The sequence below is a fragment of the Uloborus diversus genome, chromosome 5 (genome assembly GCF_026930045.1).
Source record: "Uloborus diversus isolate 005 chromosome 5, Udiv.v.3.1, whole genome shotgun sequence".
NCBI lineage: Eukaryota > Metazoa > Arthropoda > Arachnida > Araneae > Uloboridae > Uloborus > Uloborus diversus.
In genome coordinates, this window is record NC_072735.1 from 160,635,222 (window position 1) to 160,663,218 (window position 27,997).

The 27,997-nt window shown below is 37.8% G+C and overlaps 1 protein-coding gene across 1 annotated transcript; it reads left to right on the forward strand.

Annotated features, from left to right (window-relative positions):
- The first annotated feature begins 192 nt into the window (after window positions 1-192).
- On the forward strand, window positions 193-27,920 carry LOC129222457 (LHFPL tetraspan subfamily member 2a protein-like). Its single transcript, XM_054856971.1, has 5 exons — window positions 193-273; window positions 16,449-16,644; window positions 23,516-23,767; window positions 25,191-25,304; window positions 27,117-27,920. The coding sequence occupies exons 2-5, from the start codon at window positions 16,467-16,469 to the stop codon at window positions 27,257-27,259; spliced, it is 687 nt and encodes a 228-aa protein (XP_054712946.1). The 5' UTR covers window positions 193-273; window positions 16,449-16,466; the 3' UTR covers window positions 27,260-27,920.
- Window positions 27,921-27,997: the final 77 nt, after the last annotated feature.

The following is a 27,997-nucleotide window of genomic DNA, read 5'->3' on the forward strand; positions in this document are numbered from 1 at the left end:
CTTCACCCCTCCCTGGAACTCTATGATCCGAGTTCTTAAGCTAAAACCGATGACTTCCGCCCCCTGGAAAAGGGGGCGAGATTCCGGGCTGAAAGATCATCGGTTTGAGTAATGGGCTTGCGGGGTCCTCCCCCCCCCCTCAGCCGATGGTCACGTGACAGCAATCCTCCCTCGATCCGCCCACAAGCGGGATCGGTTGGCGGGAAAAAGCTCTTTCCTACAGATCGTCTGCTGTTGCGCTTTCTGTCGGGATATAGGAGAATCGTTTGCTGGGTGAGTATCTTTTTGCCCTGTCTTTTGCTTCAACTGGAATATCTCATGACTTGTTTGTGTGATTAGAGTCTTATGCTTGCTACAAGGACGGATCCAGAAAGTATTCAAGGTGTGAGCGATTGATTTCAGATACTTACCCTTTTACAAATTTCCAAACCTTAACATCCTAACATCATAAAAGATTGTCTCAAATTAAGTTTTTTTTTTTTTTGAACTTCCATTTCTACAGAATTGTCCGGAGGAGTGAATCCCATCCTTTAACCTTAGCGTCATTTCGGTGTCCGATAATTGCTTTTTTTTTTTTTTTGGACTCTCCAGAGGAGAGTTCCCGAACCCCATCTAATGTCATATAAGATTGTCCAAAATTTGAGCTTTTGGAAATTTGAAAAACTTTCTGTCCAAAGTTCAGATCCACTACTAAAGTGTTAAGAAATCTGCCCCAAATGCGTTTTTAGACTACAGTTCGGGAAATTTTTCGAGGGAGAGCCCTCTTCTTTGTAACATTATGAAAGATCTTCAAAAATTACGCTTTTGGAACTTCAGTACCGAAAATATGCCGAAGGAGAGTTTCTGCATCTCGGTTCAAGGAGGGGGGGGGGGATCGCTCCTCCCTTGTATCCGTCCTTAGTTTGCTACAATGCACCTCCGCAGCCAGAATTTACCAATGGGGTGGAAGGAGTAGGTCATTTTACAGTCCTTATATCATATAAATATAAAATACCACACTTGGGATCGGCAAAATGGTTTAAAACAAGGGTTGTTAACCCCCTCTTGCACCCCAGCATTTAATGGAGGAAATTCTTAAAATTTTTCTTGTTTGTGAATACAATGAAACAGTGTTCTTTGAACTTCCGAATTCTCGGAATTGTCATTAGAACGAGATTTTTTTAAAAAATTAACTTGAGAGTATAAATGTTTTCCTTTTTTTTTTAGAAAAACCGATTTTAACGAGTATTTCCTCGAAAAACGATCTGATCAAAAAATAAACCATAGCGTGATTTTCCTCTGTGCTTCTTTACTAATAATAAAGCTGAGAGTCTCTCTCTCTGTCTGTCAGGATCTCTGTGACGCGCATAGCGCCTAGACCGTTCGGCAAGGCGTTGAAATTTGGCACATTAGTTAGTTTGTAGTATGGGGGTGTGCACCTCGAAGCGATTTTTCGAAAATTCAATGTGGTTCTTTTTCTATTCCAATTTTAAAAACAAAATTATCATAAGATAGACGAGTAAATTACGAAATTATCATAACGTGGAACCGTAACATGGGCACAAACCGATTGCGAGAAAATTCACCATACATTATTTGTAAATATGTAGGCGAACCAAAAGACCTTTTAATTTTCTATTACGGGCAAAGCCTTGCGGGTACCACTAGTCTAAAATAAGCAATGTTCTTAAAATGAAGCCTTACTTAAAATGACCATAGAAGTCGGAAGGAGATTGTAATTATAATATTTGGGGTACAAGTAGAGAATGTGGGGGGCTGTCCTCCCTTCCACCTGTAATTTTGGTCGTTTTAATGGGAGGTGATGGTTGCTGAACGGGAATAAATGTATTGAACTTGAACAAATATACAGTGGACGCCGGTTAGTTGAATCAGTGGCTAATTGAATCAACCGCTTTATTGAATCAAATCGTCAAAAACATAACAAAATCCAACTTTATTGAATAAGCCGCTTTATAGAATCAAAACTGTTTAGAACAAACGTGATTCATATAAGCGGCAGCCACTGTATGTCTTAAATTTGAATAGACGATCTCGTATAAATGTGTTTTTCCTTGCTTACGCTTATAAGTTAAGTAATGAAAATATTCTGATTAAAAGTGATGCGATAAAAAAGCATACAAAAAATAAGATGTCCAAGGCCGATCCTAGGGTGTCGGCCGCCCGTGTGCAAAGACCTACTGTGCCGCCCCTCAAGAGTAATTTGCATATTTTGACTAATCTTTAACGTCTATATTAATCTTTCTTTAAATTTCTATCCCAAGTTCGAATTCTAAAAAAAAAGGGGGTGGGCAGAAGAATGATCTTATAAAAAGGAAGAAATTTTTTATAGTAAGAAATTCCTTAGGTACAATTTATATCTTTGAAGAAAGTAATATATACCAAAATTTACTAGTCGTAAAAACGCATTTTATAGTCTTTCTTAGGTGACATCAGAGAAGGGACGGAGGAAGGGGGAGCGTGGGGGGAGGGTGTCAGGGGTTCAGGAGAGGAGGATTGCTCCAAGAAAATTATCGAAATTGGTGTATGAAAAATATTTTTAGTTAATCTTTAGTTGTGTTTGGTTGCAAGGACAAAAGAGTCAAGTATATTCAAGGTGCATGGAGAAATTTTCGAAATTGACGTCAAATATCGCAATTTTAGGAACTTTTTCGAGACTTTAGGTGAAAGTAATGTTGCAGTTCTTTCCTAAAATTCTTTCAAAATTGAAATCAATTCGAAGCTATTTTTTAAGACCGTAGCTTAGGAAGGATCGGCGTTCTTCCCGAAAAATCTCCGAAACTGAAATTTTAAACCCGCAATTTTGGGTTACCTTTGTTGACGTTGCAAGAGGGAGGGAGATTCATTCGTGTCCCATCGAAAGATTTCGAAATATAAGTTTAAAACGCAAATTTAGGCCGTCTTTGGTGACGGTAGGGGATCTGGCGGCTATTGTCCGGTAATTTCTCGGCACTATTTTTTCAAAAACCCGTTTTTGGCTAGATTTGAAAACAATAGGGGAAACGTGAAAATATTCCGAACCAAAATATTTTTCGGAACTGAAATCCATTATAGGCTATTTTTGGGAAGGAAGGATTTTGGAGCTCTTAAGCAGATAATTCTGAAATCGCAATTTTATATAATCTTTGGTGACGTTAACAAAACTGGGAAGCTTCAACGGATCTTTCAGATATTTTTCAACATTAATATCTGAAAAATATAACTATAGACTTTTGTCCACCGCACTTCGACGATTGATAGATATGCCCTAGCGCCGTAAAACGTTACATAAGCCTGGCAGTTCTCCTCCGGAATCCTTTAGAAATATGTCCCAAAATCGTATTTTAAGCATTGTTTGATAACGATGGAACTAAGAGCGGGGGGGGGGGGGGGATCCAGCGTGCCCTCACGAATTGTGTTTTTGAAACTGAAATCAATTTCAGGCTAGTTTAGGCAGGATGCTGTGGATCCACGGAACCGTCTAAAAAGGAAATTTTCAGGTTTAGTGATTGCGTTGGAAAAAAGGGGGATCCGGGGTCTTTCCCCCAAAGTTCTTGAAACTGATGTTTGAAAATCGCAATTTTAGTTTGTTTTTCAATACGTTAAGTGAGAGGGGGTGGAATTAGGGGTTTCTCTAAAGACGCTAAGTGAGACTGTCTTTGGTAGTAATGTTTGCGAATGGATTTCGGGGTCTTCCACTGCAAAATTTTCGAAAACTGCCAAAGCAATTTTATATGACGTTTGATGATAGGAAGGGCTGTCGTCTGAAAACACGTTTTGGATTTTGGAGCCAACATTTTTATGCTATGTTTGATTAAGTTAAGGTGGAAGAGGTGAATCAGAGACTTAATTGGGTCCTAAAGATCGATGGTTCAACCAGCGAAATTTTCCGAAAGTAAAGTCCTAGAAACGCAATTTTAAGCCTTCTTTAGTTTCGTCAAGGAGATCATGGCATCCTTTTGGATCTTCGTTTTGGAGCTACATTTGCTTCCCGGGGCAAGGGCCCTGTCCTCCTACCTGATCTGAAACCGGGCAGTTCATTCAAGATTTTAATCAGAAAAATTGTCGTAAAGGGGGAAAAGTACAACATTTTAGTTCGTCATTCATGTATGTTACTCTCATGGGAGTCGCAATTTTCCACTTTTCTCTCCACGATTGTTAAACACAGAGTTTGTTACATAGTTTGTTTTGTTGTTTGAAATGCTTGCGAGTATCTAATCAGTATAGCTTTTTTTTAATAAATAAAGTATGTCTTCATTGTTTAGGTCTATAAAAGCTTGGGGGGTAAACATTAGTGGTCGCCCTCGGTCGTGGCCACCGAGATAAGGGTAACCCCCTAAGTTCCCGGGGGCCACGCCTCGGTGCTCCTTTTAGACGGCACCATTTCATGCTTCAGAAGGGGGCCTTTCCCCTCCCCTGTATCATGCCTGATTACCGGTTCTGTCACAAACTTGGCAACCAAATGAAGCATGTGTGTTAAGAGTAGATATTAATGGACAATGAACCAACACAATGTTCCCTAACATTCTATTTTTCTTAAACTATTCTATGCTGTTGGGAAATCGACACATACTTTAACAATTGAGCATTTAAAAATCAGCATATTTATTCTACTTATTATAAGTTATCTTGTGAGAAATTCTTGAGGAATTTCGCTTGATTATAAGAACTATATGATGCTGCCTGCGTCCGCCCCTTGCTTTGGCCGCCCTTGTGCGGCGCACACTCTGCACACCTGCTAGGATCGGCCCTTAAGATGTCATCAAATTTTCCTGGTTACAGTAAGATGTAAATATCAAAGTAATATATTATATAGCTTTTAAATGTACTAATACTATTAGTGTTAAAGCTGAAATGGCTTTGAAATTCTATGGAGATTTTTTTTCTTGATTACATTTTTACGTATTACGTTAAGCAATATGAAATTAGTCCATTTTTCAAAAAATTTCGTAGCTCATTAAGTGCCCCCATGTTTTGGTGGCCTGGGCCCGTGACCCATATGCCCATGCCTCAATCTGACCTTGTCAGTGGACATGGTTTCTGTTGTTTTTCGTATAATTTGCATGGAGAATAGTCCCTATGACCCCCCCCCCCCCTCCTCACCTCAATACTATTTCTATTTGTGTTCATCAAGTTCTTTCCATCCGTTTTCTCATCACATTTCCCTCTTAGTTTTTGGTTCATAAATTTAAAAGTAATTGAAAATATTAATGCATTTGTGTGTGTGTGGGGGGGGGGGGGATATGCCTTTGCTCTTGACGGGCATACGCATGTCTGTAAATACATTGGTATTGTTTATTTCCACAGAACGCAGTTTGTTTTCATTTTATTTCTCATATGAATTAGCATAAAATGCTTTAACCAATTTCAAAAAGTTCAGCATAAACTTCAGCTTGCTTTTAGTTCTATAGTTAAAAAAATATTTAAATCTATCACAGCCACAACTTCGAGTTATTGCTTTAAAGTATTCAAAACCTCATATGTGTCGTTAATGACTTATTGATAATATATTTTTTGGAATTCGTTTTGTTTTTCGTGGAAATATGGTCGATTTTTTAAAAGGTTTAAAACGCTTTCTATTCTCTTACATAATCGTCTGTTGATTAAGACAATGTGCGCAAATAACAGACAATTAACAGATCACCTTTCTGCAGGGGAGCTCTACTTAATGAGTATTTGTTTCCTTGAGTTGTACAGCTTCCTTGTTTCTCAAGCACTAACCAACGAAAATATTTAGCTCTAGGACTGCTAATGTAAGTTGTTTCACGTGGAGTTCTCCTTCACTGCGATGTGTTTCACTAACACAGTAGGTTTGTTCATCACCCGGAGAAGTCATCAGCTGACCTTAGGATATTTTACTGTGTTTCAGTTGCGGTTTTTATTATGGCAGGAAGTTCTCCATTCTTTTTCTCTAGTTTCCGTTCTCCAAGATTTAAGACGAGACAAAAGATATAGTGTGTGAATGACGGGTGTCGTTTAAACGACTTAAGTGCTTGAAAATGAATAATATCTCCGACTTGGGTCAGAAACGTGTTTTATGTGTCATTGGGTCTACAAGGAGTGGCACTTCAAACAACGAGTTTTATTCGAAACTGAAGATCAGAGGTCGACAATAAATTTAAACTAGGACCAGACACTTCTGAAAATTTTTATCGATGCCCAGAAAAAAAAAACTAATTTTACACAAACTATTAAAAACTTAGATCAGTCTATCAATAACTTCAAAATACTGCAAAAAGTCTTCTTCAAAAAAGTATTCTGCAAAAGAAGCTTCTCTACAGATATTACTTCCTGCGTAAAATTATTTTAAACTAATTTATTCGTGTAATTTATACTTTCAAAACTTTTTCTCCGGTTTACTTAGACCGCTAATTGCCGACTGCTGCTTTGGATACATGAACGTAAATACTGTTACAAATCCTGTAAATAGTAATTATTGTAGTAACGTAACCTGTAAATAGTTTCCCGTAATGAATATACAACCCCTTTACATATGGCTCAAGTATACAACCCCCTATTCTTTTTTTTCTTATTTCATTCACTGATTTTATCAATGGAAGTGTAGTTGTAGAACGTCGTAGCATTTTCTGGAATATTTGAGAGATTTCTTTTCGGTATATATAAGCCGTTAGCGATGGATAAACAGTTTAGTTTCGATTGATATTTCGAACTGAGAGCATTTTGCTCTGTTTATAGCGAGGCATTTCGCTGTGTTGTTTTCGTATTTGGAAGTAAATACGTGTGTAAACGTTGAGTTTACGGTGTTGTGTGATAATTGCTTAATTGCTGATGAATAATTTAGCAGTTGTTGAAGATCTTTCCTGTACATAGTGTAAATAAATTTCCTGTGTTTTTATCAAGAACTGTGTTTTCATTTCAAGAAAGTGGGAGTCGCACCGAATCCGTTACAATTTGGCGCCCAACGTGGGGCTTCTTCTGGACTTTCTTGGAGTAAGTGTGACTTTGGACATTTTTTTTCATAAAGACTTTTTTTGAATTTGGACTTTAATTTTATGGTGATTACTCGCGCAATGAATGAACAATTAAAACAACTTCTTGATGCAATCAACTCTGTTAAAAATGATATGGCGGCTAATCAAGAACAAATAAAAAATGATATGGCGGCTAATAAAGAACAATTAAAAAGTGATCTGACTGCAAGTATGTTGGCAAATCAAGACCAGTTAAAAAGCGATTTAACGGTGCTGAAAAAGGACTTAACGTCTAACCAAGAAGAAATTAAAAACGACCTTATTTCGGTAAAGACTGTGATGGAAAATAAATTTAATGACATAGAGCATCGAGTTGATGCTATTGAAGAAAAATTTTATACCGTTGAAAGCCGATTCAATGCTGTAGAAAATAAATTTGAAGAAGAAGATAGAAGATTTCATCTATTTAAAGAAGAGATCTTTAAGGACGTGGGAAGGAGATTGGCGACCGCGGAAAGCAGCTCTGTACAGTTTGGCGCTCCCACATCGGTTGCTCGACCGTCCATTAAACTTGCCACATTTGATGGGAAAACTTCGTGGCAGGTTTACAAAACTCAATTCATGATAGTGGCGGAAGCGAACGGATGGGACTCTGCTACCAAGGCCTGTCATCTTGCAGCATCCCTGAGAGGTGACGCAGCGGACATTCTCCAGACCCTTCCGGACAGCCAGCGCCTGGATTTCGCCGCCCTCACAGCTGCGTTGGAGCTTCGCTTCGGTGAGAAGTGCCAGAAAGATTTCAGCCGACTCCAGTTGAAGTCCCGTTTCCAGAAAACTGGGGAAACCCTGCAAGAGCTTGCGGCGGACATCGAGAGACTGTCTCATCTTGCTTTTTGCAACTGTCCTGCGGATGTTCGAGACAACCTGGCACTCCACTACTGCATCGACGGGGTTCGAGATCCGGAAATCCAGAAAGCTCTACGGATGGCGGATGTCAAAGACCTGAATTCTGCCGTTGTGTATGCGATGAGATACGAGGCCGCCCAAGAAGCAACCCGTGTGGATCGCCATCTAATCCGGACCCAGGAAGCTGATGAGTCTGATTCCAGGTCGTCCCACCTCGCTGAACTTGAGAGACAACTCGGTGACTTGACAAGACATTTGAGCAGCATAACAGCCCAAAAGAAACAAGAGCAGAAGTGCTGGAAATGCGGTAGTGAAGGACACCTGCGAAGGAGTTGTCCGGCTCGCCAAGCTACGCGAGGGAAGGAAATCACCACCACTAAAGCTCTGCAGATTTCCTCTTCTAGTAGTGGCAGTGATGGACTTTTCATTTACGCACATGTAAATGGGAACCCCTGCAGACTGATTGTTGACACTGGAGCCAATGTGACAATCATTAGGACAGATGTGGCTCGTGAATTCGGATTGAAACTGCTGTGGACATCGCCACGCGTAAGTCTCCAGACTGTGACAGGTGACAAAATTGAGATTGACGGTAAAGTGGACTTGGAAATAGTGTTTGGGAATGCCACCTACCATCATACGGCATTCGTCACTAATATCACGGACCCCTTCATTCTCGGATTGAACTTTTTCAAGAAATATGACTTCACTCTCGACTTCAAGACTAATGAGCTGCACTCGATGAGAGAAGACATAGCCGTTTTCCCTGCAGAGAGTGATGTAAAATCCGCTCATCAAATAATAGCTCAAACAGATTTATCGATTCCCTCAAGGTCAGAATCATTAATACCTGGCTCCCTTGAAGAAAGCAATAGTTTTCGATTTGGACTCATTGAATACCCTAACCTAAGCAATAGCCTAAAAGGAGTACTGGTAGCATCTACGCTTGTGGACCTTTCTAAGGATGTAATTCCTGTGAGAGTCGCCAACGTGAGTGAAAGGCCAAGGAATATCCGAAAAGGTGAGGTGTTGGCAACTTGTACTCCAGTAAACTGCATCATTAGAAGAATCAATTCCCCTGAGACTGTGTCTTCTGAGTCCTTGACGTCGAAGTTAATTGGGAGTGCGCCATTATCGAAAGATCAAAGAACTGCTGCGGAACAATTGGTGGACGACTTCAATCATCTGTTTTCATCTACATCGGAGGATGTTGGCCGTACGAATTTAACGCAGCATAGGATTTACACTGGAGAACACCTCCCTATTAAACAGCATCCAAGACGACTACCGTTCGCCAAGAAGGAAGAGGTTGAGACCCTCCTGAAAGAGATGAAGGAGAATGATGTAATCGAACCGTCATCCAGTCCCTGGGCTTCTCCCATCGTCTTAGTCCGAAAGAAAGATGGCTCCACCAGATTTTGTGTCGATTACCGACGGCTGAATGAAATCACCAAGAAAGACAGTTACCCTCTTCCACGGATAGACGACACCTTGGACACTCTTTCCGGACACAAGTGGTTTTCGACCCTGGACTTGAAGAGCGGCTACTGGCAGGTTGAGATACACCCTGATGACCGAGAAAAGACAGCATTTACAACTGGACAAGGCTTATGGCAGTTTAAAGTGATGCCCTTCGGCCTCTGCAATGCACCAGCTACGTTCGAGCGTCTTATGGAGACAGTGTTAAGAGGACTTTCTTACGAATCTTGTCTGGTCTACTTAGACGATATCATCATCGTGGGACGCAGCTTCGAAGAACATCTGGCAAATCTTAGGAAGGTGCTGCAAAAGCTTAAGGAAGCCAATCTGAAGTTAAGCCCGTCCAAATGTAATTTGTTCCGCCGGGAAGTGAACTACCTTGGTCACATCATCTCTTCTGAAGGTGTACAAACCGATCCAGAAAAGGTGTCTGCTGTCAAGAGTTGGAGTCGTCCCGAAAACATCCATCAGCTGCGAAGTTTCCTGGGGCTCTGCACGTACTATAGGAAGTTTGTGAAGGGTTTTTCCAACATTGCACGACCTTTGCATAAGCTGACGGAGAGCAAGCAAAAGTTTGAATGGTCCAAAGAATGCGAAGATGCATTTCTACGACTGAAGGAGGCTTTAACATCAACGCCTATCCTCGCCTATCCTCAGCCTGAAAAATCCTTTATCCTGGACACTGATGCGAGCAACGAGGGCATCGGAGCTGTTTTATCCCAAGAAATTGACGGAAATGAACATGTCATCGCTTACTGAAGCAAATGCTTATCAAAGTCGGAGCGAAATTACTGCGTCACCAGAAAGGAGTTACTGGCCATAGTGAAAGCTGTAGAACACTTCCATCATTACCTCTACGGCCGAAAATTTCTGCTTCGGACAGATCATGCCTCATTAACTTGGCTTTTGAACTTCAAAAATCCGGAAGGCCAGATAGCCAGATGGATACAGCGGCTCCAGGAATATGACATGGAGATCAAGCATCGAAAAGGGTTATCTCACGGTAATGCTGACGCTTTATCAAGGAGACCCTGTCCTGAGAACTGCCACTATTGTTCCCGAATCGAGAAACAGTATGGAACGACTAGCCCTACCGCCTATCAGGTGACAGTGACTCCAACATCATCAGAACCTGATCCATGGAGTGATGACCAAGTTCGAAAAGATCAACTTGAAGACCCCGACATAAAACCAATTTTAGAGTTCATGGAAAGTGACAGTCGACGCCCTAGCTGGCAGGACGTTTCCATCTTCAGTCCTGCAACAAAAAGATACTGGGCTTTATGGAACTCACTCCATTTACGGAACGGCGTGCTACACCGGAAATGGGAATCTGACGACGGCAAAACATCTAGGTGGCAGTTACTACTTCCCCGATCAAGGATTTCAGATGTTCTGAAAGGAATACATAGTAGTGCGACTGGAGGACATTTTGGTGTCTTGAAAACCCTCAATAAAGTTCGGGAGCGCTTCTTCTGGAGCAAGGCGAAGGATGACGTGGAGAAGTGGTGCCATTCTTGTGACGCCTGTGCTGCTCGTAAAGGACCGAAGAAGAGAAGCAGAGGGAAGCTACATTTGTACAACGTTGGAGCTCCTTTCGAACGAATTGGGATCGACATCCTGGGTCCTCTACCAAGAACTGCTGATGGGAACAAATACATTCTTGTTTCCATCGACTACTTCACCAAATGGCCGGAAGCATATCCCATTCCAGATCAAGAGGCTACCACCGTAGCAGAGACTCTAGTCCAACATTGGATCTCGAGATATGGAACACCTTTGCAGATTCATTCCGATCAAGGGAGGAATTTCATCTCTGCTGTGTTTAAGGGCCTATGTCAAATTCTTGGAATTGAGAAAACTAGGACAACACCACTACACCCACAATCGGACGGCATGGTGGAGAGATTTAACCGCACAATCCTGAATAATCTCTCACTTATGGTATCCAGAAATCAACAGGATTGGGACAAGAAGCTACCTTTGTTCCTGCTGGCCTACCGCAGTGCTGTCCACGAGACTACCGGATTTGCCCCATCTCAGATGCTCTTCGGACGAGAGCTTCGGCTACCTTGTGATCTCGTCTTCGGTCGTCCTCCGGATGCGCCTTCATCGCCTGAGGAGTACATCCAGGATCTCCAGGCCCGGTTGGAAGACGTTCATAACTTCGCACGAGAGCGAATCAACATCGCGGCGGAGAAGATGAAGACCAGATACGACACAAGGTCTACTGGACATGAATTCAACGAAGGCGACAAGGTTTGGTTATGGAATCCCATCCGACGGAAAGGTCTTTCACCCAAATTGCAGTCGCATTGGGATGGACCCTACAAAGTCCTTAACCGACTAAATGACGTCGTAGTGAGGATCCAAAAATCACCTAATGCCAAACCTAGGGTTGTACATTATGATCGGTTAGCCCCATACTATGGCCATAGTTCATGAGTATTACGTAAACAACCATGGTTGATAACATAAAAGTTGTAGATAATTTTTGCTTTTAATGTTTAGTAATATTTCTTGTTATTATTGTGTTTTCTGTATCTGTTAGTTATTAATTAATGTGTATATTTGTAAACTTGTGATAGAAGTTTTGGCACCCTTTCTGGGGATTGTACTGCCCGGGACGTGCAGTCCTTAGGAAGGGGGCAATGTTACAAATCCTGTAAATAGTAATTATTGTAGTAACGTAACCTGTAAATAGTTTCCCGTAATGAATATACAACCCCTTTACATATGGCTCAAGTATACAACCCCCTATTCTTTTTTTTCTTATTTCATTCACTGATTTTATCAATGGAAGTGTAGTTGTAGAACGTCGTAGCATTTTCTGGAATATTTGAGAGATTTCTTTTCGGTATATATAAGCCGTTAGCGATGGATAAACAGTTTAGTTTCGATTGATATTTCGAACTGAGAGCATTTTGCTCTGTTTATAGCGAGGCATTTCGCTGTGTTGTTTTCGTATTTGGAAGTAAATACGTGTGTAAACGTTGAGTTTACGGTGTTGTGTGATAATTGCTTAATTGCTGATGAATAATTTAGCAGTTGTTGAAGATCTTTCCTGTACATAGTGTAAATAAATTTCCTGTGTTTTTATCAAGAACTGTGTTTTCATTTCAAGAAAGTGGGAGTCGCACCGAATCCGTTACAATACTATTCGCCATCATCACAGATAACCGAAAATTTTCACGTTTTGGGGGCTTCAAATAAGGACAGACTCACACCGCTCATTTGTACCCAAATACTACTCCTATGAAACCAGGGTTGGCCAGATTGGACCCAATTGGGTTGGACCCAATGGGTTTTTATTAAAAAACCCATTATTTAACCCACTTTTGGGTTTTTTAAAATTTTCTGAGAAGTTTTTTAAAACAATAATTAATTTAAATACTTTCACAATTTAAACATCTTTTTTATTTGTTCTTCACCACAGACAATGGACATAAAAAAGGAATTTTGAACTTTAATAGTATTTCTTAACTCTTAACGGCATTAAAAAAATACTTCAAAGATTTTAAATAAATATGTTTAACTTTTTCTTTAACTGGTCAGTAAATAACTCAAATTTTCTGGGCTAAGTCCTGTCACATCTGATTTTCTCGATATTTGTAGATTGTACAGAAGAAACTACGCTAGCTATAAGTCTTTCATGTGAATTATTTTCTGCAAACCAACATGTCACAAATCTCAAATAAACAACGCATATGTTTTAGAAATTAACAGGTTTTTCAAACAGTCGAACAGAAAATAGAATAGGATGTACAATAATTTCATTATCTTACAAAAAGTTTAATATTTCTAACTCTGTACACAGAAATAGAAACAGTCAACATAAAGTTCAAAGAAATGTCTTGATTAAGCTGGAATTCAATAGAAAGGATTTAAATTACTTGAGGTTCTACAGTAGTTTTGCATAACAAAATGAAATACAATAAAGTAAAATGCAAAAAAAAAAAAAAAAAATGTAGTAATTAAAAACGAACAATAGATTTTATCACTCGAGAAGTAACTTTGCCCTAACTGTTGGTAATCATGGAAACTAAACAATCTTAAACTTCACCATTCTTGGGTTTCGTTGTCTTTTTTACTTTTCTTCAGAAAACGCTGAATTTTCCAGTATTTTTACCCCAAGACAATTTTTGTGCTTTGTCCATATACTTACACTACAATATGCTACAAGCACCCCATTTTCCCTAAAAAAAAAGACAAAAAAAACCCCACATTTCTTTTAAAAAACCCAGCTTTAGTTGGTTTTTTTTTTGGGTTTTATTTAAAAAAAACCCAAAAAACCCTGGGTCCATGGCCTTTTTTAAAAAAACCCGGGTTTTTGCCAACCCTGTATGAAACCCCTCCTCATTCTCTTTTTGATTTGTGTGCTCATACGGGGTTGTCCATAAATGATGTCACTTTTTTTGAAAAAAAAAAAATCGATTCCCTCCTCCTGTGTCACACTTAGCCTAACCTCCCCCCCCTACTTTGTTACCTGCCACGCTGCTTTTCATAAGCATATTGTAAAAAATACCAAATAAGTAAGCTTATTGTTATGTAATGTCACACTTCAAACCAGAAACTGGATCCATCAATTGGGATTAATTGACTTGATCCCAATTACTCCTCCAATTGACATTCGATAGAAATTTCCTAGAACTAAATACTGAGTAACTTTACTGAAGGCTAAAACTTATGTAATCTATCTGTTGTTGAGTTCTGAAGTTATATTTTACAAATTACTTAAAAAGTGCTTTTTTTGTTCGTATCGTGGAGCAAATTTATTTTTAGGTGCAAAAAAGAAAAAAAATAATAGAAATTATTGTTTGAAAAGTCCTGATGAAATTGTTTGTTGGAAAAAGAAAACCCAACTCGATCCACACAATACCATAATCGAAGAGTAAGTAAATGTATTTATGCCGGGCAACATCTCATCAGTGACTCGGAGTCCGGGAATCGAGATGGTAGTCGAAATAGGTTTGGAAATTTCCGAAGAAGCTATTTGGCCTGGTCTCGTATGCGTAAAATTGGTAAGAAACATACACTTTAAACTGATAGTAAACAAATGTCTGTGTCCGGCTACTTCTGACAAATCCGGGAGCAAAGGCCGAAACCGGTACCAACGGATTCGGAAATTTCCGGGGAAGCCTCGGTCTCACTTCCGCGGAGTTTGTGGGCAACAAGTACAGCATCGTATTAAAGCCAGTATAAGTTGTTTTCACTGCATCGACACTGCACTCGCAAAGAAACGACTTTTACAGAAGTATTTTTACTCATAACTTGCATGCAAGCAGTTTGTAATAAAGTAACTAGGTGTAACGACTAGGAAACAAAAACTTATTTGAAATAGTGAGGAAGTCTCTAAAGCCTTACAGCATCTTGTTTATGATTTTGTGAAAAATAAGACTCAAAATGTTAATCTTATACATATAAAATCTGAGTATCTATCTATCTATCTATCTATCTATGTCCAAGCTTCTTCTCCCGAACGACAGTGAACTGACCATCGAACCAGGTATCGATGGATTCGTAATCCTCCCGTCTTCATGTTTGGCTATTTAACATAATCCTCCGATAATAATTAGCGGAGATATCAATTAAAAATTATTAATTATGACTCTTAGATTTCAAAATAAAATCCATATTTTTCGAAGGCTTTCCTCCATTCAAATTATTATTCAGTGCTTCAACTCAACTTTCCGGATGAACGCTTTTATTAAAATTTACAGCGTGAAGAAAATCATTGAAAAGAAACATCTGTTGCAATTTTTTTTCTCGAATATAAAGAAATAAAATTAGGCTTTTGTTTTAAGGCTTTTCCTGTAATCAGGGTGTTTAAGTTGTTTACTTTTCGATTATTTTGCCGTAATCTGCAGCAAAATTTTGCTGTTTTTTTTGTTCAAGCCTGATTGTTAAATACGCGTCACATGACATAACTTTCATTTTCGAGGAGGACCGTGCACGTCGTAAAGTAAATGAGTGATTTACAAGTTATTTGAGTTCTTTGAGGGTTTGTACCTGGAAAACGGATTGATGTAATTCTTGTACGACCATGTGGATAGAATCCATCCAAATATTTATCTGAGTGGTATGTTGCATTAATAAACACCCGGGCAACGCCGGGTAGTAGACTATTTTATGTAAAAAGCGGATTGTTATTGTGCATAAATATTTCCGATATAGTCTATCAGATGTAATTCAGTTTAACGTGAGTAAAGATTATAGTTGATAATGCATATATTTTCCCCTTTTTGTGCTGACTGAAAATGTACTCATAACTTGTATCATTGATAACGATTATTAACGTTGATGAGGTGTTTTGGCAAAAATATGTTTTACTGGTGTTTTGCAAACCTTGCTTTACGCGCATTTATTTATTCCTTAACGCGTTAGAAACTAGTGTCAGTGTACTACAAAAGCATCAACTGGACTGCTCTTACATTTTTTAAGGTAGCCCGTGCAACGCCGGGCACGCAGCTAGTATTGTATTAAATTTCTACAATAGTAACAAAATATAAATATTTTAGAAAAGCAAGTTTAGTAATTAATTTTTATCAATTGCTTCTTTCTTTTTCATGCACGTAAAAATTTTTCAGTTTTAAAAATAGTTTTCAGCTATAATATTAGAGCCTGAACTGTTATTAGTTTTCTCTTAGGGGCCGTCCACAAATAATATCGCGCTTTTAGGGGAAAGGGATTCATTAAATTGTCACAGTTTGTAACAAGTGTGACATCACGCATTTTTTTTTTTTATAAGAGTTTATGAAAAATATCGTAACATGACAAAATGGAGGTAGGGAAGGGGACTGAAGAAGTGACATTTTATGACAAAGGAAGGAAGGGATCAAAAATGATGAAAAAAAGTGCGACATCTTTTATATGACCAAAAGGAGAGAATAAACTTTTTGAGATGAGGATTAAAAAAAAAACTTTATGTAGGAATCGAAAATTGTTTAAAATACATGTTCTTTATCAGTATCCCATATAAATAGGCACAAGCAGCAAGATGCGTAGTTCACATTTTATGCCATCGACCTTTTTACGCCAAGACTGTCGCTTTCGGTGGCTGCTTTAAAAAAAATTGGCTGCAGTATAAGAACTGGTAGGTAGAACGGTGGAAATAAATGTTGAGTCAATTTGGTGTTTTTGTTTCATTTGTAACAGGTTCCCCAGAGAACGAGGATGTGTAACGTGATCGTGACGTCCCGGACGTTGCTGTGGTGCCTGTTGACGATCGCGACGACGCTGGCCATGCTGGCTGCTGTCGTCACGCCCACCTGGCTCATAGGCGCCCCCAGGCGGCCTGGAGTCAGAGCGAGGGGAGACACTGCGGAGCGAGACCTCTACTCGCCATCCCTCGGTAAGCACAAAAAGTTTACAACAATTTTTATTTAACTCTAGTACCTTAATTTCAACTTTTCCCGGGGGGGGGGGGGTGCAGCTGTTTGAATTTATCGTATGCTGTTTGCGTTATCACTAGCGCATCTAGAAATACCTTCTCGAGGGTTTTTTTTTTTAAATCAAAACAGTCCTTTCATATGCATAATCTGCATAATTTGCATTGATGTTAAAACCAATGCCTCTGTTTTTTTTAACCTCCAAGACCCCACCCTTTGCTGAACCACTGCGTCGTTTAATTTAACTTAGATGACCCGTGCGAGGCATTCGCGCTGGACAGAACGAATTATATTCCGAAGAACGTATAGACACCAGAAAAATCCATTTCGACGATAATCAAATTAATTTCAACGAGTTTTCTCGTGACGTCCGTATGTATGTGTGTATGTATCTCGCATAACTCAAAAACGGTATGTCCTAGAAAGTTGAAATTTAGTACGTAGACTCCTAGTGGAGGCTAGCTGTCCACCTTCAATTTTTTTGCATTCGGATGATCCAAAGGGGGTATTTTACACGTTTTTGTGGGGAAATCATTGTTACTTTGCAAACTCAAGTGATGTTATAATTTGGCAAACACTTGGCGACCAAAAATTTGGCGACATATCGCCAAGTTGCCTCAAATTTGGCGTGTTTTTCTGAGCAATCACGATTGCTTATTGTTCTCATTTGACTGTTTTGAATTCCTATCATTTTATTTTCCCACCAGCACCACCGTCGCGTCAACCGGCCTCACGATGCTGCTCCTCTTGCGAAAACCGTCTCTAGGTTGCGTCCATATCCTACACATACACGCATACACACTCATGCCTGCGCACAGATACAAACACACACTCCTACACACACACATACACACACTCATGCCTGCACACACACATATGCCTACATACATACACACACACACACGAACGCCTAAACACACACGCGTACACACACAGCACTGTATACACAACACGCACACCCACACACATACGCCTGCACAAACACACACACATACGCCTACACAAACATACACACATCCGCCTACACAAACACACACGCGCATTCATACACACACACGCCCGTGATTGCGAAAAACATAATTTGAATTCAAGATGCCAAAAATTCAAATTAATATAATTTTTTTTTTTATTTTTAAATCTGGTTTTGTTTTGGCCACTATATTGGCGAGATCGAGAGTTAACCATTGAATCAAATTAAAATGTCCAATATTAGGAAAATTAATCTGTATAAAACTTTTTTTTTTTTTTGATTCAGTTCGCAACAAACTTGGGATAAAAATGTTTTCAGTGTTTCTTTGCTTACTCCAAGGCACTATTATCATTGAATTGACGTAAAATGAAGTCATGTGATGCACACGTCTGCTCGTTTCGGTTTTCATTTCATATCGGAAAAACTTTTTTTTTGAGCAATCACGATTGCTTATTGCTTTCATTTGACTGTTTTTGGCGTGCTATCATTTTTCCCACCGGCGCGGCGCCACCCTCTGCCAGCACCACCCGTCGCGGCGGCCGGCCTCACGATGCTGCTCCTCTAGCGAAAACCGTCTCCAGGTTGCGTCCATATCCTACACACACACGCATACATACACGCACCAACACACACGCACACACAAACACAAGCACCACCATACACACAAATACCCCTACACACATACACAAACACGCATGTATACAGACACCAACACATACACACAAATACACACAACTGCCCGTACATTCATGCCTGCACACAGACACAAACACATATGCTTACACACACATACACATACCCCACCCCCACCCCCACGCACACAAAGACTCATACACACAACTACCCACACTCTCATGATTGCACACAGACACAAACACACATGCCTACACACATACACATACCCCACCCCCCCACACACACATACAAACGCACACTCGTGATTGCGAAAAACATAATTTGAATTCAAAGATGACAAAATTCAAATTATTATTATTATTTTTTTTTTTTTTTTTGCGGGTAAAATAATTTATGTCGAACTAAAGAGCACAAAATTACCTTTAAAAATTTATTTTTATTGTAACTGTAAAGGCTCGGAGATATTTAATTCCAATTTCCGCCGGTGATTTTTTTTTTTTTTTGGTAAGTGACTATTTTCCCCCCACTTTTCTTTATTTTCTAGTGTCTGCGAAAGGATTACATATCACTTTTCGTTTTAGCTCGGACTCTGGATCAACATTCGTGAACTTTAAAATTAAATATCTCTGTGCCTATAACAGCCACAATAAAAATAAAAAAATCTTTTCAAAGGTTATTTTATGCTCTTTAGCTCATCATAAATTGTTTTACCTGCAAATAAAAAGTTTTTGCGGTATAAAACGAAAACTGATAAAACGTACCCGAGAATCCAAAACAGCGGCGCGAGGTTTCCTGACGTCCGACTATATTTTGACAAACAATAAGACGAAAACGTATGCATCTTATCATAATTATGTATACACATTGAGTTTTGTTCAAAAAACAGATGGAGGTAGAAATTCGCACAGGGGGGTATTTTGTTCCTAAAGGGCTACGTTCACTAACCCATTTTTTTTTTTTTTTTTTTTAACAAACACTGATTTTAATGTTTCAAACAAAAGGCTTAGCTTCTGCTAAACTTGAACTCCAACATGATTTACTGTAATATCATTTAAAAGCTAATAGGTAGACCAGTTTTTAGTAGATTTAACCTCTTGTTGTAGCTCAAACGATTGTTTTTGAAAAGGCCGTTCACAGATTTTGCCGCCAATTCAACTTTGAGTACTTCAAATGTTTCAAAGTTTGTAGCTCGCTGAAAAGTGAAACCATCTAGATTGCAAAAATTTCATTTTATAGGATTTTTGTCTGCTATTTTCGGATATGCTCTTATTTTGTGTGTAGAATTCCCAGGAATTTCAGAAATCGGTTTTAACTTCCGAAATTTGTGTTTTGGACCGTAACTCGGTTACGATTACGAATTGGACACGATAATGGGTGGTTCTAAGCTCCACTTGGGCTCTTCTAACACTGCCTTTCGTCTGGCAGATTAGGTCAAATTCACCCTGTATATGATTATCATCTGCTTTATCTATATTGTTTTTTTTTAATGACAACGCTAAAAGAAATCAGAGATAGAATAGCGCGAAATGTACTAAAGACGGTAACTTTTCAAAATTTAACCTTCAAGAAAACGTGCTTTAACTCTTTTTTAAAGAGAAATAATTTGTGGGAAATACAAGTTTTTACTTCAATTTACTATCAGATATTAATCCAACTGGTACGTGTCTCTGTCACGAAGAATGAGTGCAAACATTCAATATGCTCAATAAATAAATAACATTTTATTTAAAAAAAAATATTCATAAGATTTAGGAATACAAGTCTAGTTTGGTCTTTGAGTTTGATAAAAGAAAAAAAAAATGCAGATAACTGCAAAACCTCATGAACCGTCAAAAATGTGTGCTGATATTTCAAAACTGTAAGTCAAAAGAGAGTGAAAGTTTAAAAATCTTATGAGTATAGGTTAAAGAGATGGTTATCAATTTAACCATGTCTGGAATCCATTCAATGACATGTTTATTTGAATTAAAAAAAAAGCATTTGAACCGTTTGTTTGAACGATAAAATTTTTTGTTTCACAAAAAATGTTATCCCTAATCATGTAGTTTCTGTGCAAAATTAATCTTTCTGCATCAAAATCATTCTTGTACTCGTAGAACCGATACGTAAATAACAATCACAAGCTTTAGAATGAATTTTTTAAGAAAAATTAAGATTTTTATTTCGCGCCCTTATTTTTCCTGTTTACTTGCTATGGGGGTGTCTAGCACTTTTACGAATGTTTTTTTTTTTTTGGGTGGGGGTGGGGGTGGGGGGGGGGGGTTCTTAAGCATCGTAGCACTCCCGTAGTCGGCGTACTTACACACACCCATCTTTTGAATTATTAAAAACCATCGATCAGTTAATAGGCGTACCATAAAGGAGTGAGGGAGTCCGCATCAGATTTTTTAAAATTCAAATCTACCTATTCACTACTATATTTGATTGAAATATGAATTTTCAGCCTTAAAAAATATGTATAATCGTTTTCTTATTATCAGAAGCTTCTCTGAAGTTGTTTGTCCAATTGAAAGAACTAATGCAAATCTGAACTAGGGCCGAACCCGACAATTTCGAATAATCGACGTTTTACTGTATTTAAATTGCAACTTCGTACCATTATTACACTCAATTGACGAAGCGTAATTCCACCCCCTCTCTCTTTCGAATTTGAAACAAACAGAAATGATGTCCATCCATGCGAAATAATGGCTTCGTGTTACTTTTCGGCAGACAGCATCCCACGATAGTACGTACAGGTCAGTGGCCGTATGCGTGGTCAGCTGTTATTTGAAGCTAGACGATTCATATTCGAGCGCAAGTGCCAGAAGCATAGTTTTACATGCTGTAGTTAATTATTCTACGCTTCCAAAAGTTATAGTTTAGCATAAATTTCAGACTATTTTTTTTCAGATTTGTTGTTCACAACAATTCTGAAAAAAAATTTGTTGTCAACACGCGCTTATAAATCGGAACATCAGAAATTGAATTATCTATACACCAAGAAATGTGAACCACGATAATATTAAATTGCTAGGTACAGCAAAATCATGCTGTTAAAAAATTGTAGTACGTTTAAAAGCTTTTATTTTAAAACAGTTGAAATGAAAACGCAAAGTATAACTTGAATGCATTCAATTTTCATGCCTTTGACCTGCAAAGTTAGGGTTTATGAATACAGTATGGAAACGTTTAAAATTAAATAATATTGCTGAATATAAAAAAATAATTACAAGTACAAAAGAAATCCAACTCCTCAGAAAATACCAAAAAAAAAAAAAAGAGGGTTGGGGATATTCCAAAAACAGCAAACGATAATATGTATTACCAGAAGCGGAATTTTTTTTTTCAACAAACTTTAGTTTTTATGAACTTAATTTGTCAGGCATGGATGAAAGCCGTCCGTGTTAGCGTTAGCAAAGTTACTAAAAATAAGAGCTGAAGAAAAGACTTTTTTTGTGGTTTTTCATGACTATCTTCGTTTTTAAGACCGGCAAAAATGGATTCCTTTGAAACTTACGAGTCGTTTCGTACTTTTCTCAACCTTTTAAATCCCGGCCATTCTTGAGAGATAGCGTGACATGCAGTCGAAAATACAGAGTGATCCAAAAGTCAGGACGATGCCGTTTGCATTGAACGAGTAGTACGGAAGCCGGGTTTTGTGTGGCAACAAAACAAAAATAGTTCTGCTTTCGACCGACAGATGGCGCTATAGCTTTTTATTTCTAAATAATTCGCACATACAGTTTAACTGAGAGGGCTTCCTCAACTATAAGCAGCATTTCGATGCATATAAGCTTCGACTACCATTACCTGCTGCCGTTGCTAATTTTTATGGCCTCTCTTGTTTTGCATAATCATGTATCAGAAATTCGACAGCGCCATTTGTTGGTCGCCGACCGAACTTTTTTCTTTTTTTTCGTTGTCAGACCAAACCCGACTTCTTTACCATCCGTTTAGTGCAAACCGTATCTTTTTACCTTTATTCGTTTTTGCATTATTTATTTTTAAAGTCCGTCCTGAATTTTGGATCACCCGATGTATACCAGGGGTGCCTACTTAAAGGGGGTTATGGCGCAGACTGCTCCATTGAAGTTTTTAAGGGAGGGGTGTTTTTACGGGTATTTTTCTCATTTTTTGGGGGAGGTCTTTTTTTTGGGGGGGGGGGGCTTCGCGATGTTTAGGGGGTGGTTGCGCCCTTGCTCTTAGGGGGCTAGGCACCCCTGTGTATACTTTTGTTGTTTGTAGGGTTTCAAAAAAGGAGTGCAATGAAAACAATAAGTAATCCTTCATTTCTCAAAAAGGGGATGTTAGGAATGTTTATCCTTGGTCACATAGTCAAAAATAGAATGAAAGAAAAGACAGACAGAATGCAGAACTAAGTGTCCGTCAAATAATTGATTTCAGTTAAATGATGATAGCTTTCTTCTTTAGTTTTTCTTTTCTTTCTTTTTTTTTTTTTTTTTTTTTTTGACTGATCTTTGCTATCTATGAAACAATATTTGAAGGGGGGGGGGGAGGAAGAAAAAGAAAAAAAAAATGAGCAAGAATTATTGAAAATGCATTTTTTTTTCTACAAAGAAATATACTACTTTTTCATTTGGAAACTCTGTGGAATAGCAAATTGTTCCGTGAACCTACAAAAGCCTAAATACTTCTTCCATGAAGATACTGAAAACATCTGTTCTGCCATAATTGAACAGATTTCACTTTTGCCAGTTAAGGGAGGAAAACAATAATAAAGTGCATAAAAATATCAACAGATGGAAAATGTGGAGTCGAGACTAGTAACTATAAAAACTAAATTGCTTATCTACATGTGCTAATTGCTCCCGAAAATGTATTGCGACGGGGTTCCAAAAACCACTGTTCCCTACCGAAATCACCCCCCCCCCCCCCACCCTTCAGGAGATGGAATCTTTGAGAATTGAGAGAACTCCCCATTCCAGATTAAGGACTCTAAAAATGCATGGTCAAAACGCCTTATAGAATAAAACTTGAGTTTAAATGTGTAGAAAAGCGCTTCTTATGCCATACTAGCTTGGGCAAAAAACGGACCGCCAAGTTCACTCTCCTCTTATTATTAGAGCTCAATATAAAGCAAACCTCTCTCCTTCCTAAAGTTTTTGATGGCTACGCCACTGGGAATGTTATAGCCTCAAAATCTTTAGATAGGTATTGATTTTACAATATAACGGCTGAAAATGTTATTACCGAAAACTGACGAGATTTTTGTTTCTTTCCCACAGGCATCTACAACCGCTGCATCAAGATCCACGAGATCAACCGCATGTACACAGACAACTGCGCCCCCTTCGTGACCAGCTTCGCGATGCCCTCCGATCAGTTCCCCAACTTCTGGAAGGCCTCTCTCATCTTCTTCGGGTGCGGCCTCTCCCTCATGCTCGTCACCCTCCTCTCCTCCATCCTCGGATGCTGCGTCCAGAGCATCTTCAAGAAGAGCATCTTCACCGTCTCGGGAACCATACAGGCCATCGCAGGTATTTCGGACTATTCCTTATCTTCCAATAGTATGAGACCCCAAATCCGGAATCCCGAAATCCAGAAGACACGAGGACCGGAACTTTTTTTCTTAAATACTAAAAAAAACAAACCCTCCCCACTTTTTTTTTCTCTAGTTTTAAAAGTCCAAAATTGTTGACGTTTGTTGTTGAAAACACAGTACTTTCAGTTCAGCCTTTTTTTTTCAGCGTTTTGTCATTGCCATGTGTTATGCGGAAATTAGCGTTTTGCTGTAATTATGCAGCAATCTTTTTACATCCAATTTCAGCTAACGATGATTCTGATTTTCTTCTGATAAGTATGCAATACAAAGTCTATTGAACAAAAATACAAAATTATTTTTAGAATTTTTTTTTATTTATTTATTGTATCGATCGGCACATCGCATAATAATAAAAAGCGACATCCGCGGACTATATGCCGCCGCAGATTAACTCTGACTTTTGTTTTAGCATTATGAAATATACTTTCATTCAGATTGATCGAAAAATAAAAGAAATTTAGCACAACATAAGCAAAACTGAGAAAAACGTGAAAAATTTTGAGTCAGAATGGAAAATCAGGAAATTTCCGAAATACGGAAAGGTCGCGGTAACGAGCATTATTGTTGAAGAGAAAATCAATTATGAAAAAGTACGTATATTGTTACTTAAAATGTTGATTGTTTTGAACCTTTTGTGTAATACACAAAATTTAGAAGTGTAAAGAGAATAAGAGTTTTTTTTTCAAAAAACCTTATAGTTGAAGCTTCAGTATTTGAGACTTCAACAAGTTAATTTAGCTTCAAAATTTAATACACTTCAACTTGTTTAACACAAGGATAAAAACAACTTTTTCTTCTGATTTTTAATTCCGCCCCCTCCCTATTTTTAAGGTTATTGTTATAGTTTATCCAAAAAAGATTTTCTCTTACTGGATCTTCCAGCTGTCAAATGGCTTACTATGTTACTTGACATTAGGTATGAGTCACAAACGATAGATCATGTTGACACACTATTAGCAGTGTGCATGCTCCTGCCTGATATGGCAGTTAATGTAGCTGGAATTGTTTATAAATGCCGTCATTTTTTCAAATTTTGACTCCGCCCGGAACAAAACGTTGAACTTGGTCATACCCTTCCCTCTTTGAGCTTGTCACGCTATTTTTGATGAACATACAATAAAAAATGCGTAATGTCACTGTTGTCACAAATTCAGGAACCCCCTCCCCCCTCAAACTGTGACATCATTTGACAGCCCCCTTAGACAGAGCTTAATATCCTCTTAAACATTAAGCCTCTACTGTAAATCTACTTCTATAATAATGCCTCTCGTGTGGAACTTCCATTTCCTTTTTATCTAATGAAATAATACCATGTGTTTTTCATTGATAGACATGTCTCAAATGTGAAATACTTTTAGGTTTATTTTACATTCTTGGCCTCATGTTATACCCAGCAGGATGGAACAGCAGACGTGTTCACTTAATCTGTGGAGATAAAGCCGAACCTTTTAACACAGGCGACTGCACGTTAGGTTAGTATATTTTTTGTTTTGCTTCTTAAAATTTGCTGTATTTTTGTATCACTTTTTGTATTTGATGGTATTTTGCAGATATTTCATTAGATTAATGAACTTTTCATACCTGCACCAGGAATCCGTTTTCCACCACCATAATTCCATCTTTCAACTTTTTAGGCTCTCTTAAAAAAAAATTGTATTGAATAAGAGTTTAAGTCAGAGCCATTTTCTTTTGAACATGAAAGAATTGAACTTTTTGTTTTTTGATAAAATAAGACTGTCTCATAAAATCCTAACTATTTTTATCTCTCTCATATTTATTTTTATTCTATATTAATATTTACTTTTATGTAAAAGTAGGTTAAAAGCAAGATTTTTAAAAGAAACATTTTAACAGCTTTTTAAAACAGCTATCAATACAAAATTAAGAGTTTTGTTTATTGGTCACGCACAGCACATAAATACTAAATACATAATTTGAATTTTTGATGTATCAGATCCATGCAACATCTTTATTCTCCATGTCGACAAAATACAGTCAAAATATATACTTACGGGGGGGGGGGAGAACAGAGACGACTCACATTAACATAAATCAATAATTTGCAGCTTTCTGAAATTATGGACTTAGATTATTTTTTTTAATTCTGAACATTTAAATGTGTCACTATAGTTAGAGAAAAATGGCTTAAAGTAAAAACTTGCCCTCTGAAAAAAAGTGAATGGAAAACAATGCTTACTTTAGCAAAACAAAATATTGAAATCATTTTAGGAAATAATTTAACCTACTTATGAGAAAACTAAATGCATAGGGGCAAATAATTTGTCAGTAAGATGTAATTTACCACAAGGACAATGTCTGCATTTTAATCTATGCTAATAATACAAAGCTGAAGAGTTTGTTTGAATGCACTAAGCTCAGGAAGTACAGGTTCGAAATGAAAAATTCTTTTTGTGTTGAATAGTCCATTTATTGAGGAAGACTATAGGCTTGTTTTAACATTTTTAATCAGATTGAACGAAATATTTAATTACAAATTAAATGTTTAATTGTTTAGTTCTATGAATTCCTAATAGATGGCAGGATCAGTTAACTCATAGAGAGGGTGCTGGCCGATAGTGTCGGTCGATAGCTGCAAGGAGCAACCCGCGCGGCTCAGAGGCGTGATCGGCTACGCTATTGGGGGGACTGTTGTGATCAACAAACTGGTTTTTGAATCAGTTTTTTTTTTTTTTTTCAATATTCAAGTACATAATTTGATTTTGTAGGATTTTTCCATTGGGTTTTGTTTTCCTTATTTCTTCAACGTTAGTTTTTGTTCTTAAAGTTGAAGATAGTTACTTATCTAAACAAATAATTTGATTTGTGGTATTATTCAATTGAGATTATTCTTCAAACGTTTTTATTATTATAGCAATTGTTTATTTGGTGAAACATTTTAAATTACAGAAAAAAAAACCACTTCACTCGCTAAAGGGCAGGGTTACGGTAGCGTGGTTGCTTGGCGCGTTAAGCGATGAACTATATAGTTGAAGGATTATTTTGAGTTTTAAAGCTACTGTTAATCTTTTTATGTGTTTTGGCAAATATTTTTAAATTTCAAAGAGACTTGAAATGGTGTGTACGTACCTTAGTTGAAGAAAAATGATCATTTCACATCGGGAGGAGGAGGGGGGGGGGGAATAGGGATTTTTTTTAATTCAACGGACTTTCTTTAGATTCTTAGCACAGGCATCGCTTTGCGGATATTGCTACTTGTATATAATTATCAAAAAAAGTGAATTTATTCGAAAGTTAAAGTAAAAAGTGCTTACTTTTAATTTCAGGACTAGCGTTTTATCTTGCAATTGGCAGCACATTAGTGACATTTATTTGCTCCGTTCTATCAGTGCAAGCAGAAGTATCAACATCCACAGACAAAGTTCAAGAAGAGATTTTAGAAGGCAAGACGTTGATATGTCTCTTATAAAAGGCGTGCAACAAAATATCAATTGACTTGGTGCTAAAGAAATTCCAATCCACTATTTTGCAGAACTAAATTGCTTTCCTCAGATATGAAGTATTGGCATTACTTTAATACTTTGGACTGAAGAATTTTAAATTACTTACTTCCAAAGAAAACCACACTTTTGTAAAAAGCTTTCATTCTTCGAAGAAGCATTTTAGAAGAGAAGAGGATCGGCATAAGACTCTAAACTTCACTTCATGGCTTTAATTTTATTTTTTCATTTTTGTGTATATATATTTCACAATTGGAAATGTCTCTATGATTTTTCAAAAGGAAATTTCCAGATTAAATGTTTCAAAACTAGACAACTTGATCTAGTGGAAATTTTTAGAAACAGTTGAACTGTTACCCTTGTGAAACAATTTCTGAACTTTTCAAAATCCTTTTGCATGAACAATTTCTGTACATTTCAAAACCCTTTTGTATGAAAACGAACATGGAGAAAGTGGCATGTAGGTGTATCAAGGACTTATATTTAAAAGTAAGTCATTTGTACATTTTTGGAGAAAAATTAAGTCACGATTTTGTGCATTGGAGGTACCCATGAATTTTTCTAATTTTAAAATTATACAAAGATCAAAGATTTTATGTTTTACACATGTATTGCTTACTTTTAGGAATAAATTTTTACTCATAATATGCATTATTCTTGTAACTGTTAGAGTAGGTCTTTTAAGTTTACAATACATATATTTTTTA